Source organism: Sesamum indicum, linkage group LG3 (assembly GCF_026168435.1).
Source record: "Sesamum indicum cultivar Baizhima isolate 11 linkage group LG3, ASM2616843v1, whole genome shotgun sequence".
Lineage (NCBI taxonomy): Eukaryota > Viridiplantae > Streptophyta > Magnoliopsida > Lamiales > Pedaliaceae > Sesamum > Sesamum indicum.
The window spans coordinates 26,658,635-26,672,963 of record NC_142659.1 but is presented as its reverse complement, the minus strand read 5'-3'; the positions used below and the strand labels follow the sequence as shown (position 1 = coordinate 26,672,963).

General features: G+C 33.0%; 2 protein-coding genes across 4 annotated transcripts; both read right to left on the bottom strand.

Annotated features, from left to right (window-relative positions):
- Nucleotides 1-1,255: 1,255 nt before the first annotated feature.
- Nucleotides 1,256-4,793, bottom strand: LOC105158879 (coiled-coil protein). Of its 2 annotated transcripts, none has more exons than XM_020692222.2 (6): nt 4,460-4,793; nt 3,813-3,924; nt 3,311-3,439; nt 2,881-2,939; nt 2,543-2,651; nt 1,256-2,192 (listed from the first exon to the last, which is right to left on the bottom strand). In XM_020692222.2, the coding sequence occupies exons 1-6, from the start codon at nt 4,589-4,591 to the stop codon at nt 2,101-2,103; spliced, it is 633 nt and encodes a 210-aa protein (XP_020547881.1). In that variant the 5' UTR covers nt 4,592-4,793; the 3' UTR covers nt 1,256-2,100. The 2 variants fall into 2 exon arrangements, with proteins under 2 accessions (XP_020547881.1, XP_011074083.1); XM_011075781.3 differs by having other exon boundaries at nt 2,543-2,630; nt 4,460-4,792.
- Nucleotides 4,794-6,222: 1,429 nt separating this feature from the next.
- On the bottom strand, nt 6,223-9,444 carry LOC105158878 (F-box/kelch-repeat protein At5g42350). 2 transcript variants are annotated; one of them, XM_011075780.3, is made up of 3 exons: nt 9,308-9,444; nt 9,016-9,117; nt 6,223-8,184 (listed from the first exon to the last, which is right to left on the bottom strand). In XM_011075780.3, exon 3 carries the CDS (start codon nt 8,097-8,099, stop codon nt 6,351-6,353), a length of 1,749 nt encoding a protein of 582 aa, XP_011074082.1. In that variant the 5' UTR covers nt 8,100-8,184; nt 9,016-9,117; nt 9,308-9,444; the 3' UTR covers nt 6,223-6,350. The 2 variants fall into 2 exon arrangements, with proteins under 2 accessions (XP_011074082.1, XP_088734195.1); XM_088878069.1 differs by having other exon boundaries at nt 6,223-8,077.
- Between the last annotated feature and the right edge of the window lie 4,885 nt (nt 9,445-14,329).

The window sequence follows — 14,329 nt, the reverse complement described above, 5'->3', positions numbered from 1 at the left end:
GACCGCCCTCTCTTGTGTTATATTTTATGTGTGTGTAATTTTTATAAATATTATTTAAAATAAAATATTTATAAAGTTGTATTTCTAAATATATATATATATTCAATAATAAATTAAATTCATAAAAAATAATGACAAAAAAATAGATGGAAATTAAAAATATGACTATGGAAAGATAATGGGGGAGTTAAAAATTAGATGAGTGTGTGGAAAGTTAATAAATTAAATTAAATATTAAATTGAAATACCAAATAATTGAGTTATCAATTCACCTATCTTCAATTATATATAGTATAATATAAGAATTTTTTATTGGAATAATGAAATTACCCATCGAGGAAGCGATGAATAAGGAAAAGATAGGAAATAAGTAAGCTTTACATTCTAAATGAAATATAAATTCTTTAAGATGTACGGAACTCTTTGTAGTCGTTTTTCAAAAAATGAAAGAATTAAATTTCGTAATATGATATAGTTTATTATTACTTCCAAGATTTATCCAAACTAACCTCAAATAGGAGGAGCAAAGAGCCCCTCATCTCTACATTGATGTGTTGCACCTGATTAGGGAAAGACAACGAGTTGGTAATGTTTTGACCCAGAAGGGTCAGTAAAAGCCACTGATACTTCCACATAAAAGCCAAAGTTACTAATGCAGTTTTGGTTTTCAAACAATTTAAGATTATGATTTTGGTTTTTAAATTATTGTTCTTTTGGTATTTTGAGTCTTTTCATTAATAAAAATCGTTAAAAATTAATAAGGGTTTCATTTGAAAGGGGGAAAAATCATTTTTCTCTCGTTTTGTGGTATTTTTCAAAGTTTGGTTCAATGCACTCATTTATGTCATTTTTCTTCAAGCTTCAAGAGAGAGAAAATAAATATAATGAATTTAAACAATAAATTTTTCATATAAGCTTCAAGAGAGAAAAATGGCTATTTTTTTCCCTTAAAATGAAGCTTCCATTAATTTTAGTGATTTTATTAACGAAAAGATTAAAACCACTAAAAAAACAACAGTTTGAGGACCAAAACTGCAATTTCAAATTGTTTGAGAATCAAAATTACGTAAAAAAAATTATTTGAGAACCAAAATCGTAACTATCCCAAATTAGGATAATGATAACCGATTCATGTTGCAGGATCCATGTGGAGTTTATTCATCAAGAAAAAAGCAAAAATCCTATAAGACACCAGCAAACAGCCCTCTCAAGCCACAGAAAAAAATCCATGAAACATACTAAAGATCCACTCGACTTATAACAAACATAAAAAGACTGCATTTGGAGTATGGTAATACAAGTTCAGCTATGAAAGGATCCTCTAGCAAGTACTTCATCACATCCTAGAACCCCTTAAGGAAGCTCCAACAGGAACAACATAAAGAAAGAAGCTCATAATGATGTAATTCTTGTCCTTAAACTAATAACCTCGAGCGAGAGCTAATAAAGAACGAGTAACGAATATAGACAAAAGGTTGACCCTTGCTACATTCCTTAGTTTCTCAGGAATGGACAGCTTCCTTAACAAGATTCTTGCTCAATCCTCCGTGAAATGTTTTTCTGACAAAAGACTAGTCCGTCCACCCTCATTATCGCAGTAGCAATCAGAACCTCGAACAAGTTTCAGCATGAGAACAGCTGATCTTTGATGTCTAATCACTTTGTTTATTAGTCATCAAGTGCTTGTGACTAGATATCATTCGACAAAACCCCGGAACAATATGAGGAAAACAGTCATTAAAAGTACAAAAGGGGGCTTCAGAAAGCATTGCTTTCTATTCACTCAGCTACGACTTATTAGTTGTACGGAATCCCTAGAAGATAGCTCATGCTAATAGAAAACCTTCGATCGACCTGAAAAAGACAAGATACTGGTTTCTACATATCTGGCTCTTTCTGACATAAAGCGCAAATTGAAAAGAACACTATCAGAACAAAGCTTGTTTTAGGCACTTCACTTTGCGCAAGTACAGAGGTGTGGAGCCTAAATGTCTAATCCAGGATCGTGTGCCTGAATAAGTGATCAGTAGTTTTACTAAAAAAATGGAGAAAAGATAAGCTAATAATTAAACTACAGCTACGTGGAGAAACCAGCTATAATTATTTGGGGTTCGTCCGATCCTTCTGCACTTGATCATAAGCATGCAGCAAAGAAGCTCGTGTATTTGATATCTCTACCAGCATTTCGAGAGCTTCCAAAGTAAAAACAAAACAGGTCAGAGAATGAATAGAAGCATGCTATTGCAGACACGGTACTAGGTAAAGAATGCGAGGTTTACTGAGGGAGCAGTGCAGAGGTGAACATTGGAGTTGCAAGGTCAATTAAATATTCTATAACTTGGCATCAAAATATAATTTTTTCTTTCTGAAAAACAGAAAGGAAATTACAGCAACCCATAGTCCACTACGGCTTTCTTATCGAGGTGCCATTTGGTGTCTATTGTTGATAACGTAATTTCCACCCATAAAATGAAAATGTGAATTAGTGCTATTTGACTCTCAAACAATTAGCAGTTTAAGAGGAAAGGAGGCATGCTGCTACCTGTCTCAAATGATAGTTGGGTTGCACGAAGCTTAGGAGAGACAAGAGTTCCAAACATCGATAGTGTTTTAAATCTTTCTTTCTGGGCCTGCAAAAATAGTTTCTGGATCTAAATAATTGATTCCAGATACAATAGTTGCACTTAAACATCAAAACCAGATCATATAGTGAAGAAATCATATCTAGCCTGATCTGTGCCGAACTTAGTCCCTGGACAGTTTGGACAGCATGTTAAATTGCTTAAAGTTATGTTCAATACTGGTCAGGATTACTGACTTATTTGCAACAAGAAAAACATGTGTTTAAAAAAATACCCAAAGGAGCAGTTGCTAGCTTACCTGATTATCAGTGCCAACTGGAGATGCACCACCTTCTTCTGTCCTTTTCTCCTGAAGTTCTTTACAAGCAAAAACACAGAAACTAGCAAGTAAGAGAAGGCGGGAAAAAAAATATTGTGACTGTTAAGAACGACTATCAAGTAAGAGAAGGCGGTAAAAAATAGTAAAGTCAAATCTGGTTTTCTCTCACAAACATCTTTTGACTGACAAAGTAATATCTTCTGGTAAGAACTAAAGCTTTATACAGTTATGGAATCATAAAATGCTGAAAGAAAAGTTTGGAACTCTTTTCCAGGGGGCAAAGAAAACAAGAACTAAGGCACAAATACTGATGTCTTCCTGAGTTCACTTGCAGTCTACCCAAGGAAATTCTTCATAGAACAGTCAATTTATGAATTTGAAACCAAAGGAGCAGAGTTCCAGGATGTACCCTGATGCCGATGTCGTGGGCCGTCAGACTTGTTCTGGAACAGTTCATCCTCCTCAAATTTGCCTTCCTCAGAATACTTTTCAGGATCATCTGAGGAAGCCCATTTGCACAATTTGAAGTGCGGCAAATCTGAATTCAGGCCAGCCGGAAAGATTATTAAAATCCTTTACAAAGGCATGATAAATACTAATGCATGTTTTCTACTGGTCACATTGTGGGAAAATGTGAGGAATTGGAAAAGTTTCAGAATGTAACAAAGAGAAGCGGGGAGAAAAATAGACACTTCAAGTTTAATTTTATACCCTTGCGTCTGTTCTCTGATTCTTATAAATTCATATCTCCTAAATTTGATAAAGTGAAAATTCAGGCATTAGACCTCCAGACTAATTCACATAGTTTCAACTGGTTTTTTAGAACTGACTTTGAATCTTATAGTTTCCCTGTATAGCATTCAACCAGGATAATATTTTTTTCTTGCAAAGAGAAGATTGAATTAGAATACCATTATTTACTTGCACTGTTGTTGAAGCATGGTGAGATTTGAGGTCAAACAAAGCACAGTTGACACGCGAAGCACCCATCGAATGTCGAGCACTAGCTAGCTCCAACCATCCCTGCAAAACACAGAATTTAGATATCATAAAGTGTCCCTTTCTCTAAAGCAAACCAATCTTCTGCTTCCATATAACAAGGGCACATAAGAGGATCAAAATCAACAAAAAAAAAGAGCTCTTTAATTAAGGGGCATAAAATCGTGGACTAAAATCTCAAATATATAATGAAAACCTAATCTCAGAAAGCTGAAGCTGCTACATAGGGAAGATATTATATGCTGAATATTTCATAAGAATTAACTGTCCAAATAATTCAATTTTAGCCACAATGAGAAGCAAGAGACCACTCCAAACACATACATCTTTCTTTTCTTTCCATCAAACCCTCCACATGCTTCGAAACGATTACTTCTCAAATTGAATTACCAAGATTACATCTTTTTGTGTAACAATCAAAAGGGTGTGTTAGAACAAGATCCAGGCAATAAATGGTCAATCCATTGAATCAAAGATTCGGGAAAAAAAAAAAAGACTGGAAATTACTATTTTCATGACGTAAATACAAAAAGGGATCAAGAAAATCAAACTGTTTCACCTGGCGAAGAGCTGAAGATAAGGAATCCATAAGGATTAGGTAAGAATCCACCGAGTCCAAGAAATTCAATATATGTTGTTCACCTTCCGCAACTTCGTTTCTTGATTCGACCCCATTCTCAGAGCTCTGCATTTTCTAACAACAGATTCTGCAGAATTAGTCTGTATATGCTGAACTAGAGAAACAGGCAAAGATTGCAAGCCTCAATTATAACTCGTGTTTGTTGACGATTGCGGTGTTGCTGATTGAATGCTCACTTGGTGATGTTGGGGCATGCTGATGATTCGTATAACGAAAACTGATTCATCTTATGTTGTAATCTTTAAAATGAGGGATAATTACACCAGCTGGTTGAAATATTTAGTAGATTTTTTTGTATTTTGAAAAGTTATATCCAACAAAAATTATCTAATAAATAAGTTTATTCGTTAATAAAAATTTATTTATATTAATAAAAAAATTAAATAAAAATTTATATTTATTCCACTTAATTTATTATTAACTTATTACAGGTCAAATAAATATATAATCATTAGACCTACAGTAAGCCAACAAGATCACTGAGGTAAATTTTCAATTTTTTTGTTAATATCAACAAATTAGAAAAAATATTACTATATTGACATTTAATTCAAATTTTTTAAATTACGAAGAATATTATTTATAATTATCTCTTAAAATAATTATGGATGAGAAAATAATGTTCTAAGAATTAATTAGAAGTAATTAAAGATGATCAATTATGCAAATAAAAACTCTTTGATTATCTATAATCAAGTCAATAAATTTATAAGTAGGCTACCATTAATAGCTATGTGTGTGTACTTCATTAATATATTGACATTTAATTCAAAATTTTAAAATAACTAGGTAAAACATCCCCCCCCCCCCCCTCTTGAGCTTTTGCACAAGTACAATGGTGTTTTTGTTAGATTGAAAATTCCAAATACGTATCTAAAAATTACAAATACTCTATCTTGTAGGTTCGATCAATTTTGCGTGTTAAATTCCAAAAATATCAAATCTCAATTGTAATTAAAATGACTTTAGATCAAAATTTAGGTAAAACGTTTTTTATTATTTTGCCAGTGTCACATTACTTTGAAATGAAAATTACCAACAACAGAGGCCAAAAAAAAAAAAAAAACTAAGCAAGACGATATGAGGGAGACAATACATAGAGACGAAGAACATAACAACATTTGTGCTAGATGTTGTTATCTATTTGGTAGAATTTTAGTCATTTGCCAATATTTGTCTCGCTAATAGTGTAATGAAGAAAAGTGATAATTCGACCATCACCAACAAAAATAGATGATGGATCTTTTACACTTTTCCAACATTCACTAGCTGATATTTGTGAAGTCTTCATTCACTATGCAGACCATTCATATATTATGGTTTTAATTGATGTATCAACTATATGGTCGTACGCATTTTTGTTATCTTCTTAGAACTTGACGTTTGTGAGATTGCTTGCTCAATTAATTCAACTGTCGAAACTTGACTTGACTTGACTTGAGTTGATGTTGAACATATCGTGGCATGTGTTCATAGGCCGAATGCTCTTACAGAATCATTCATTAAGCAAATGCAATTAATTGAAAGATTATCACTAATTAATAACTCCCATTTGTAATGATTTTGTATTAGGCAGCACCAATATTTTGGGAGCAAAATTGCAATTTTCTCATGTGCAAGAAGATTAGTTGCAGGATGGATTAAAACTTGTTTCCATGCATAAATTGGAAAAAAATGCAGTGTTAATAGCAAAGCTCCACATGTATTGAGAAATGTCAAGAACACCATGAATCACATCATACCATGGTCTGTTTTCAGAAAAAAAAAATGTGTGAATAAATGGAGATTAGACATGCAGGTCTTATCTTATTTACAGACGAAGTACAGCCATCGATTTGGTCATGCACGAAGAAGCATCCAAATCATGCGTCGCATGGTTCCTGGAGATGTGATTCCAGCCTGTTCCGGCATCAGACACATTAAACATCGTCACAAAGTCCAAAACCTGACCGAAAATTTTGAACATTTCGACACCAAAAATCAGTTCTTGATCAGCAACAAATGCAGCATTCCAGTCCATCGGGGCATCAGGATGTGTCGACATTTCCTTCCAAGTAAGATACATGAGATCAAGCTCCCAGAGCTTTCTCACTGCTTTGTTTCTCCGGCCAATTTGACCATCTCCCTCACACCACGAGACAGACAGCATAAAAAGCCGACCCTTACAGGAGATGAGTTTTGGGTAGTACTCATGCACACGGGGCGGGCTTGGAGTGGTTTGGATCCTGACCCAGTATCCCCTTTCCATGTCATACCCGACAAGCTTATCGCTTTCTGAGTAAACGTAAAACATTCCATGACACACGACACCAGAACAAGCCACTCCAAAATCTAGAGGTAGCCTCTGGATCTCCGTCCATTTATTTGATATGGGATCATATATTTCACCAGAATCCAATGGTTCATCCCAAGACCCGAGACCTCCCACAGCAATCATTATGAACTTTCTACCATCTTTGCTGGATGAATTTTCAGTTTTTTGCCTGACAAACTTGCATGGCTTGATACTGGGAAACAATGAGACGTCATTTTCATCAAGAGAATGCCTAGATTGGCGTCTAACTGAAAGTCTGTGGGGATCCTCATAAACATCTGATACACCACCAACTCTTGGCCTGTAAAAGCGTCTGTCTGATCGATTTTGTTGGTTTCTAAAGATAAAACAATCTGGATTAACCTCTGAAGTTCCTAAAATCGGCGATGACCTGGCGTACTTCATAGCTGCGACTTTACGCCATGACTTAGTCAGGGGGCTAAATATCAAAACTCCTTTATGTGTCTTGAATGAGCTCCGATCCACCCTTCCAAAGTTAGTCAAGCTAGAACAACCACCAACTACGTAGACATCATCCTGGACGCTAGCAACAGAAAACAGAAACCTTCCTTTTAGAGTATGAGAATCTATCTTGTGCCATTGGTTTAGGGAGACATCCAATGCATGTATTTCTCCAGAACAATAGCCGTCCTTAACGACACCAAATAGAAATAACCATGAACTTTGAAATAGGCCTTCCCTCCTAATCTGCATGAACCGAGGCGTCGTAGTCAAGTTTCTCCATTTCTTGCAGACAAGCCGAGCATTCATGAGACTTGCCAGTGGGAGCCTCACCAAGCACATTTCAAGAATGTCGTCAGGTAGGCACGCATTCATGCTGTTGCTTTGTTCCACATCATTATACGCTAAGAGCCTTCTGTTGTTCCTTCTGAAGAATTTCTCCTTCATCCCATGGGAAAAGCAATCAACAACAGTCGTTTCCTCTTTTCCACAAATCGTACTATAACCTTTTCCTTCCTCACTTGCACTTGATCTCCTTCTAGTGCTTGGATCCCCAAGCTCTTCCCCCATGTCAGCACTTACTTTGCAACCTCCACCTCTGCCATAAAGGGTAAGACATCTCAAAGAAACACCAGTCATCTCATCCTCATCAGAACCTTCATTTGATATATGGTTCTTTCTTTTCAGTTTCTGGCTCACACTTCTGACAAGACGCTTCGATACGCTCAAAGACTCAAAATCCCGATCAATAAGTTGTTCTCCTGTTAATCTTTGAGAGGTCATCTTGTATCCTTATTCTACAACAAGAAATAAAAACACAAACCATCTAGCAAACCAGGTACCATTCATTCCCATCTTGTATATTGACCTACATGAACATGTTGGAGAGATTTTAGCCCTTATAACCCAGAAATGAAGCAGAAGATTGTACAAGGATGTTCCCAAGCGACAACAGAGTATCTTTCTTAATAGACAATCAAGAATTTTATCAGATAATTCAGATAGTTGCTCTACATGAAAATATACATAAATGCATATAATGAACGAGAGGGTCACAGGGTTGCATTTTGCTGTTTTTCCAAAGAAAACTTCTATCTACCTCGTGGTTCTTAGGGCAAACTCCACATTTGAACCTAGAACTCGGTTCGTTCTCTTCTTCAAGACAAGAAATCTAAGTTACTACAACTTTCAATTCCAGTGTTCTACTTCCAAAGAACTGAACCTCTAACAGTCAAGAACCCAGAAAAATCAAAAGGAAACTGAAAAAGAATTACAAGTACTCCTATAATGCTTGTATGTATACATACCCATGGGGGAAATCCTAATCTGTGAGCCTGTGCTCACACCCCTTCTCTCTCTGTGATGTGAGTTAAAATTCTGATTTATCAATGAAAAAGTGTTCCGGCAAGATGGTCACACATTTCAGAAAAGGGAAAATAAATCACCACAAAACACACACACATAAATGGAGAGTCAACGAGCTCAAGAAATCAAAACCGCAGATCCACCCACCCACTAAAACCCTGACCAAATTTCAGAACAACAATCAAGAATGCGTTAAACATCTCAGGAACACACACATACTAACACAGCAGAGACACAAACACCACCACATAAATGCAAGAAAATGGAACACACAAACAGAAAGCAGCAGGTGAATTTCAACAAAAATAAAAACCAGCAAGAAAAGGGAAAGAACCTGAAACGACATCCCCAAACACCACAATCCCAAGCTCACACCCCAGAGCCCATCTCAAGATTCACTCCAGAAAAAATCAAGGGCAAGCCCATGAGATCCAATCTGCATAAAAGCTCAAATCTTTAGCCCTCTGGCCATATAAAAATCATATAATTTATGGAGTGAACATGGAATTATCATGCTTGAGAATAATTTTTTCTTTTTTAGCATGATGGGCATTTTCTTTTCTCTCCTTTATGTTGGTTGGGAATGGATTTTTTTTTGGGAAAAGTGAAGTGGTGACACGACCAACCTGATAAAATTGATAATTGCAAAAGCGACATCAGCTTCACCTCTCTCTCTTTCTTCCAGTCTTTCTTCTCATACATATATATATTTGGGCACTTGCATTCTCCCTGCCGCCTGATCTTTTTTGTGTCTGGTTTTTTTGTTGATTTTGTTTTGGAATAATTACACCACACTATCTTTAAATTTAGTATAATTATAAGTAAATTTTATATTATTTAAAAAAATTAAAAATAATACTATTTATCAACCAAAACAGATCGAATTTATTGATTAGTAAAAAAGTGGAATGAGAATTTATTTTCTTTTATTAATTTATTACTAATATATTGCAGGTTAAATAAATATTTTCTATTCAAAATACTTTTATTAGGGGGGATTCTAATCTAGACCCAATCCAGCCGAACTTGAACCAATCATGTGGCAAGTGCAATACATTTGTCGTGTGGTTGATGTACAGTTCAGGAAAAGTGACCCACCAAACTTATTCTGTGATTGGTTTGGTTCGGTCAAATCTGATCTGGGCAAGAATTTTCATTCAACTTTTTTTGTAAAAAGGTATAATGATAGTTTGGTCAGGAAAAAATTTTGTTTGATGTCAATAATAAGTCAATTGGGATAGATATAAATTTTCCTTCATCTTTTTTGTTAATATTCACGAAAGAGAGTATAATGATCCCTTTGTTTTTTTCTTTCCTTTTTTTTATTTGCTGATGAAACTATTATATTGAATAGTCCCACAGACCACAGTAAGTTCTTTTTTTTTTTTAAGATAAATTACACCTACTCTTTCTGAGACTGGTTTTAATTACAAAAACATGTCATGTTATTTGAAAAATTACAATACAACCCCTCAGAAGGGTTAGTGTAATTTATCTCATGGGTATTTGTGTAAAGTTTCGACACTAAATAAGGAGGTGTATTTGTAATTACACATGGAACAAAAAAAATAATAAATTAATTTTACAAAAAATATAGGGTGTTCATATAATTAAGCCTAACTCGAGGTATGTGAATGTAATTTACCCATTTTCTTATTTTAGGCCATTTTCAGTCTAAGATTTTGCAACAAAACTAAGAAATTATTAATATATATGAATCCATTGTGAAAATTTGTCGGGCTATGCAAATATAACGGATCTGATCATTAACATGGATCCGATACATATAATTTTTTTTCTTAAAAATTAATGATGTCTTTATCTAGTAATTAAAAAATTAAGGTCTTATAAATAAGTTGAAAATTATAAGTTCGAGTTCCATTACACGTATTTCGCTATGTGAGTTTATAAGTTCGCTGTAATTTAATTCATTATTTTAGTCATATTAATATATTGATTCAACAAACATATTACGTAATTTTAGTCATATTAATATATTATGATATGTAGGGAGTAATATTTACTAATTATAAATTTTATATAATTTAACATGAGTCCTACAAATATAGGTATATATTTACTTTTAATAGTTACATGTTTCTTTATATTCAAACGTGTTGAAATATTTTATAAACTTCTATATTTTATAAAATATCTGAAAAGCTTAAAAATATTAATTTTATATTAAAAATAAGATTTTAAGGTATTTAGATAAATAAGTTGGCAGAATTTATAGAGCGTTTGGATAAATAAAATTTTAGAACTTATAATACGTTGTACACTGTTCTGTAATTTTTTGGAGAAAGAATTTTTAAAATCCAAATACAAAATGTTACAAGCTTATAAGTAGTTTTTTTAACAAATTAGTTCGGTTTTCTTCAAACAAATTGCAAATTTATCATTATAAACTCGTAAAACATCTTATATGATGTATAAATTTGTAATATCTTATAATTGAGTTTGGCCAAACAGCCCCTTAGCCACCAGCAACAACAAATAATTGATTTTTTAATATCAATTAAATACACAAATAAAAAAGTATAGTGAAATAACATAAGTTTGATTTGAAAAAAGAATATTATATTTTTCAAAAGTTTACTCCAAATTAAATTCACTAAGATTTTCAAATGGTTACATTTGAATTTAGTTGTCAGAGAAGCTAGCTAATTATATTGTTAAATAAATAAAATTTTAAAATATCAAAATACTTAATTGTTAAAGAATTTAAAAATTAAAAATTAAAATAGAGATACTCTAAGCATTTCATTAATTATGCAAAATGCATCCTGCTTTACTGTTACGTAGCAATAGAAGTCTTTTTATGCAACTTCGAGGGCGCTTTTTTGCCTTCCCCTTGCTTTTTCAGGGTAAGAAGGAGTAGAGAAGATGCCTCGAACCAATGTTTGAGGAGATGGGAAATGAGCATATCCCGATCATTCCTCTACTCTCTTTGGTCCATCCGATACTCAATTACTTTTTGGGTATACGTGTCTCATGAGCGAGATCAACCTAATAATTTTAAATGTCCATAATTATGCTTCTAGAAATTGCTAAAACGCGTGTTCTTGGATGTTATTAGATAAATGACAAGTACATAGGTAGTCCGAGTCCTAATATGCAAAAGCAAAACGTATGTTTTCAAGAATAGCGGCTAATCAATAAACATAAAATAAAAATCATTATGATATACAAAAATAAATTCAAATTATATTACTAACTAAGTTATCCAAATATATTATTTTAATAAAGAAAAGAAAATTCACACCACTTATCTAAATTTAAATAAAAGAAAAAAAAATCTTGCGCGACAAAATAGAATTTATATAGACTATCGAAATATACGTATACATCAAACCCTTATTTAAATGACCTTAATATTTCAATTTTATTAAAAATATCACTTGAAAATTATCAATTCACTTAACTTAAATATGAATTTGAACTAGAAACTTTTGCATTTAAACTAATTTGGTAGGGGTGGTTAGTTAATTAGGATGATGATTAAGACATATATATATAGGGGTTTAATTAGCAACATATGATAGAGTTAGAGGGGCCCTTTATTTATTTAATTATTTATTTTTTTAGGGGCCCTCCTCACTCCTAGGAATATTTATGGTGGTGATGAGTTAGGTAGGTTGCAATTAGTGTGGTAGATTTTAGATTGTGACTTGTCATTTGGTTTTGGTTCTTCCACATTTATGCAAACCCCTTCACCATAATTTTGGCCTCACTTGTTTTAGTATAACCCAATCACTTATATATGCCTTTTTTTTCTATACTTTGTACATTTCTTCATTTGACACTTTAGATTTTGTACCTAAACATGCTTTGTCAATAAATAGATTATAGTTATATTATAGGTTTCAATAATTAATAACTATAACAATTAATATTGATGCTTATCAGAGTCCAATAACATTTTATGAAATCGGAGGATCTTCTGAATGTTTTACTAGTATTGAAGGGTTGACCTACAAAATAGGGATTAACACTTTAATGAAAGCCAATGAAGTGTTTTGGAGCAAAAGAACAGGAACTATAAATAAAATCGTAAGACTAGCAAGCTGATAATGAAATATGTACAGATCGTGTATAAAATGGCAAAAGATTTGAACAAGTGCATTGAAAATTATGCGTGAGAGTCAAATTATAGTTGAAAACGAGTTGATGACTTACTTACCTTCATTGACCTACCTAGACTGGTATTTATAAGAGTAGGATGAGAATCGAGGAAACAATTGAGAGTGGTTAAGATATCCCCAAATTTCTTAAGATATCAATTTTCTTGTCATAAGATTGATCCAACTGTATGCCATCGTATGAACCCCACTCCAGAATGAAAGGAATCTGCCATATCAGCAATGAAGAAGGCGAAAATAGGGGAAGTGGAACAAACTTCATATAGCATACTACAACTGGCATAATTATCCCTGCAGATGTGTTCTGGTAGTGATGTGTCATTCAAGATGTAGAATGTGGCTGACATGTCGGCTGAGTTGGATGGGCTATTAGCAGGCTATAATTGGGTTTGGCTTGATTGTCGTTTCACCAGCAAGTTGAAGGTAATGTTGCTTCCTAGCCTATTGGTGCTGTGTTAATTTGGACTTAATTTTTTGGGTTGATTTGTAATAGACTTCATCTTTGGCCTTTGGAAAAGAATATTCGAAATATCATCAAATATTAAATATTTATAAGTAATTAACAACTATTACGAATACGTTAATGGGATTTGAATCGATGACTTTATAATTATTGGGTGTGGATTTCCCTAAGTTGGAATTTATTTGATGTAGGACCTTAGTTTAGCAACAGCATGAAGAAACTTCAACCAAAACAACATAACCTTTAGGAATGAAGTGATGAACTTAAGATTGCATTATTAACATGTCACTTTAAAATGGTATTTGGATGAACTTATCAACTTTCCTAGAACACTTTTTAAGATGTATAAGCTCTTATAAAATCCTACAAAAGGTTTGGAAAAATTTTCTAAAAAAGAGCTAGACCTAAGATTTTAGAAGCCTATAAATTCTTTGAAAAATATTAAAGGAGTTTCTAATTTATTTTTAAAATTTTAACAAACTCCTTTAATTTAATTACAGATTTGCTATTACTAAGCATCCTTATAAGCTTCATCACTTTATTTTGTCAAGCATTTCAAGAAAAATTTAAAATAAAATTTGCCATCTTATCTTACAAGACCTTTTTAGAAATTCAGTCAAAACGTCTCATTATGTACACAGGGTGAAAAAAGAAACTCTATTTCAGACAGGGTTTTATTACAACATCATGATATTAGATCTAATTACACGATATTGTATTATATTTGATAGTGTAGTACACATTTTAAGAAAAACATCCAATGACATCATAAATATAATAACATTTGCTTTATAAAGGAAACTTTGGAGTATCTTCAAAAGGCCAATTTATTAAAAAATACAATTTTTTTGGCATATATTTGCTACAGTATAAAATTTGTAGTTGTTCAGTTTAAGAAATGTCAAATCTAAATCAGGCAAATGAACAGGTTCGACATACAGCACTATAAAAATAAACCAGCCTTCCATGACCCTAAATAAACAAATTCAACAAGATTTGAGGCCAATTTTTTGGAAATGGTTATAGTATAACATTCTATATAT